At 38.8% G+C, this 5,043-nt stretch overlaps 1 protein-coding gene across 1 annotated transcript in view; it reads right to left on the reverse strand.

Annotated features, from left to right (window-relative positions):
* The window catches only part of LOC106518603 (uncharacterized), a gene marked incomplete at its 3' end in the record, with an annotated part of 16,468 nt that extends 13,668 nt beyond the window's left edge, over positions 1-2,800 (reverse strand). The window contains 1 exon segment of the mRNA XM_014009952.1: positions 2,641-2,800. Coding sequence (XP_013865406.1) covers positions 2,641-2,713 — 73 coding nt within the window.
* Between the last annotated feature and the right edge of the window lie 2,243 nt (positions 2,801-5,043).

Below are 5,043 nucleotides of genomic sequence, written 5' to 3' on the forward strand. Positions count from 1 at the left end.
GTCTGAATCAGGTGTGTTGGAGCAGGGAAAAACACAAAACCTGTAGGGCTGCGGCCCTCGAGGACCAGGATTGCCCACCCCTGGGTTAGATGGTAAGTCCAGACCTTATTTGGCAGTTCTATTGCAAAGTCTGTGACGTAATAGTTCAGAAAAAGTCATAGAAAACAGAACAAAACTGAACAGGTTAAAACYATGACCTAAACAGAATATAAAGATATCACTACCAGGAGAAACTAAATTCTAATTTTCTGCACTCCTATTGACTAAATACACAACAAAATGTATTCAATGGGTAAAAYATAGGATTTTACATGATACATCCCCTTTAATGCTAATGTCACACAAATTACAGGAAAGGAAAATACTGGTAAGATCATATTTTTTTAAAGTACATAGCAACCAGACAGTTTGATCTCATCCCAAACATTTTCTAGATTCCTGTAATATTTATCCTTTGATGAAAGCTGACACGTTACAGTTAGAGCTCCGTTGTTCTCAGCACGCTGACCTTTTCTGTGCTGTGACAGGTGTGTTCAGTCCAGGTGGTACGTGTCTGAACAGATGGGCCAGCGCCCCGAGATGACTTCAGCACAAGAGACAACACTGCCATTGCTGGCAGGTTTGACAGGCAGCCAAGCGGCAGGAGGGTGGGGTTTCAGGTACAAACTATACCGGTGATTACATTGACCCAGAACTGTGGAAAATATTAGGAATATGAACAGATGCCATGCCTGCAGGACTCTAGTTTCTGGTCCCTCCGAAGCACAAGTCAGGTTTAGCGTGTGGTTTCGGTTTTAAAGCGTTTAGCAGACAAATGCCCGGTGTACCTGCAGGATCCCAACATGTTAAGTGGAGCAGAGGAATAAAATTCCACTGGCCTGCAAGGACATGACTCCTTCTTTCCCCTTCACGCTCTGTCCCACTTACTCTCCACAAACTTTCCAGAACCTCTCAGACCGCATTAAATGAGCTGACACTGATCATCCAGTTGGACCCCGTCTCCGTCGTCCCCACCGACWTATCCAGATATTCCCCGGAGCTCAGTTTCCTCTACTTCTGCGAAGTAGTTTAGGGTGATGACCTGATGACTTGTTGCACTGCGAAGGCCTACTGTAACCCTTCTGTTTCTTCTTCTTATTATTATTATTCTCTTCGCATCGAAACGCGTTTATTTGGAGGCCTTAACATTCTCAAAARCTCCCAAACTTCACACAAAATTGTCCCCCGGAAAAAAATAACAAGAATCCATTGGAATTTTTAATGGGCGTGGCCAAATGACTCGACAGCGCCACCTAAAGTGAGATAGAGGAACTGGTAAGTCTCACAGAGCTGAAATTCAGCACATAGGTAGAACTCCCCAAAATCTAAAAAAAAGTCTCTTGGAGGTGGCCCTAAAATATACAGTAAGTCGGCCATTTTGGTTCAAAGGTCAATTTTTTGCTAAGTTTCACTTTCGCTTACATCGAACTTTTGCGAACTCCTCCTAGGGCTTTTGACCTAWCGGCTTCAAACRTGGTCAGTRTACTGTTAAGACATGGGGGATTAAAATAAGTGGAGACACGCACTCRAAAGGAAAAATGTCTCCTCTCACTCATCCTCTGATGTTTCCAAACTTCCACCGGTCAGCTGAGGTCAATTGCGACTGCTGCAACTCTCAGGTCTGAATGTTTGAAAGCAGGAAATGTGAAAACAAGAAAATAGAAATAACTTGAGCTAAAACACAATAAAAAAGCTGCTGTTTATGTTCTGAGAAAACAATGATTTTAAGAACTAAATGCTCCCAAACAGACTGGTGGAATTTAAAGTACAGTATGCTGGATCTACTGGAGGATGAGAGGGGGAAACAGGAGACTCTGGCTTTAGGATTTGCCTCCTCCTTTCCAAAACTCCTCAAGCTTTATGACTTTTTTTTTATATTCAGATTTTTTTTTCCTCCTGTCTGGAAAATCTAAGATCCTTCCACTGAAAATGGATTCTACAAACGGCTCCTCTGAAGCTTTTAAAACATTTCTGTGAATGCAAGAATTGCCGCACATTTTGATGAATACCTCAAAGTGTTTTTGTTTTATTTTCCCTCACCGGCTGCAGTTCTTGTGGGTTAAAAATCGTCGGGAACAATTAATGGGTAATGTTAAGGGTGACAGAAGAAAGAAATGTGACAGAAAAATAAGCAGGCAGGTCGTTCATCACCACTTTCAGCCCAATTAGTCACCAACCTGGCATCAAACCACACACAGGAAACTTTTTCCCCCCCTCCTCACTGCAATTCATGATGCAGATTGAAATTTGTCATCATGTCCCWAACAACTGTAACCGTTCACCGCTTCTGCAGATGGATGAGGTTTGTCAAGGGCTGCTTCTTATTTTCCATCRCAAAGCAAAATGGTGCAAAAACTTGGTGTCAGTCAGGAATTTCTGACACAGTCAAACTGCACTGCAAAATACWATGAATTTAGTTGCATATTTGACTTTGGAAAGCTTTAAATGTCTGCAGTTGTTTATGATACAGACAGATGCACGTGTAAAGAGCAGATTGTCTAAATTAGTTTATGACTAACTAAACTCCACCCAATAAAAATAAAAATAAATCAATGTTGAGTCCAAAAGATGCACAAAGTGAAATAATTGTTTTTTCTTTACCTGTCCATCCGCATCSTAAAGCGCAAAACGTGACGAATAGTGCCAAAAGCGTCCTGCTTGCGGCTTGAGTCATGGTGTAAGTGGTGCAGCACAGCTGTGGAGCCGCACAGCAGCTGGACTCAGAGGGCTGGGACACTCCAACTCCCCCCTCCTCCTCCTCCTCCTCCTCTCTCCTCTCCTGATGGGAAAACTTTTATCCATTATTCTGCATGCAAAAAATGAAAAGCTGCATTTACAAATGTTCTACAGTTTGGTGAAAAACTAAAACATTTGATTCATTTCAATGCGCTTATTTTCATATTTTTCAGTTTTTTGACTTGCTTTTACAGGTGCTTTGGGGTGAACCACATTTTTAATGACTGAATCAATGGCTCCCCCTGCTGGACGCTCTCTGAATTACCTTCGAACAAAAATAGGACAAAAAATAAAAAAAAATAAAAAAAAAATAACTGACTGTGGATCCAGACACTCCTCCCTCCTCTGTTCTGATCATGTTTAACCACCTTTTTCAAAGCTTTAATCCTACAYCTTTATTTAATTAACGGAGGCCTCCGTTTTCAGTTGTCCCCCTCCTGCRGTGCGGCTATTGCCAGTATCACTCCACCCCCTGTTAACAATAGGTGTTAATTAGGTGTCAACGATAGCCATGYGATGTGAGTATCAGTCACATGGAGGCAGGGCTTAAAAGCCTGAGTTTTGCCTGAAACTCTCAGACTGAAGAAGTCTCTTGGAGGAGAGACGAAACGTTTCATTAGAGAAGAACCCGTCCAGAAGACCTATACTATTTTTTTCTTTTTCATCTAAACTAGTGCTTTTCAAACCTTTTAGCTTAAGTTGGTTATATTAGTGTTGATGTTTGTAGCAGAATGATGACGTCTTCCTGAAGGCTTCACTGCTCAGACACCAGCTGCAAGTTTTGTTGGTAAGCGTTTAGGTTCATTAGCAGCGTTAGCGGTAGCATTTGTCGCAGGATGATGATGTCATAACAAGAGCAGAGCATCAACAGAAAAGGCTGCATTCCATTCTAAAACACTTAAATGCAAACGTCGACATTTCACACAGTATTTAAGATTTACCTCTAACATTTAGATTTATATGGAAGCAGATATTTATTTTCAATGGTTTTCTTGTGATAACGACATATGTGAAAAAATTTATCCGCAGATAAAAAATTCTTATTTGCATATATTTTCATATAACATTTTCACAACATTTAAATTAAACATTTAGTGAAATAAGCTAAATGTAAGAACAACAAAGTGAAAGTAGAAAATTTTAACGCTCAGAAATCGATCTAAATAATTAAAATGTCTTTGTGACATTTTTAATTTTTTTATTTTACACTTCATTACTCCATATACATATGCAAACTTTGCTAATAACTGATTGACACAATAATGATAATATAAGCAAACATAATAACTATGATACTGCTTGTGTTCATTTATTTATTTAAATTTATTTTTGCAATAATCATGGTGAAATTTTTACATTGGTAAGTTGTTTACATTTAAAGTGATGTCAGGACATCATCTGGGGACCCTCACTTCATGTTTCGTGACCCACAGAGGAGTCCCGACCCCAGCTTTTGGGAACCATGCTCTCTAAACTGTATTTTTTCACAGCTCGTCCTCAGACTCCAGCAGACACGATCCACTTTATGAAAACACGTCCAAATGGGGCAAAAAGAAAGAGGCTGAAAACTTTGAAACGCTTTCGGAAAATGTAACCACCAGGTGGCGCTACAAGCCAAGAGTTTTATCAACTAATGGGCAAAAATAAGTTTAAAAAACACATAAAATATAATTTCAGATCTTTTTACTTTTAATCATGTGCACTCTGTAATAATAATAATGATTCCTTCCAACATCTCCCTCTGTTGGCTAATGTGTTTATTGTATCAATTTTTTATATTATTATTTTTAATTCTATTATTATCGCTACTACTGATAACGTTGCATAGCAATATATTATTTTGTGGATTGATATATCTGCTGCTGCTGTTACACCTGAATTTCCCGCCTGCAGAACATTAAAGACTATCTAACTAAACATATTGTTGCAGAAATGATGTGTTTTGATGAGAGTAAAAATGAGTTAATCTGGTTAAGTTGTTTTGATCAGGTTAGTTGATTACTTTTAAAATACAATTAACATACATTGATCTTGTATGCTCGGTTACAAAGTGCAGAATGCACTTTGTATGTATTGAAAAACAAAGCAATAAATTTTAACACATTGATGTAGGAAAATAACACAATTCTAATGTTAAAAACACACCTAATGTGTCATAAAACGACACGATGAGTGTTAAAATTTGAACGCTAACAGTGAAAAAGAATTACACAATTTTGAGTTAAAAGTGCACTCGTGCAGTGTCATAAATAACACCAACAGGTGTCA

This window comes from Austrofundulus limnaeus, unplaced genomic scaffold (assembly GCF_001266775.1).
Source record: "Austrofundulus limnaeus strain Quisiro unplaced genomic scaffold, Austrofundulus_limnaeus-1.0 Scaffold64, whole genome shotgun sequence".
Classification (NCBI taxonomy): Eukaryota; Metazoa; Chordata; class Actinopteri; order Cyprinodontiformes; family Rivulidae; genus Austrofundulus; species Austrofundulus limnaeus.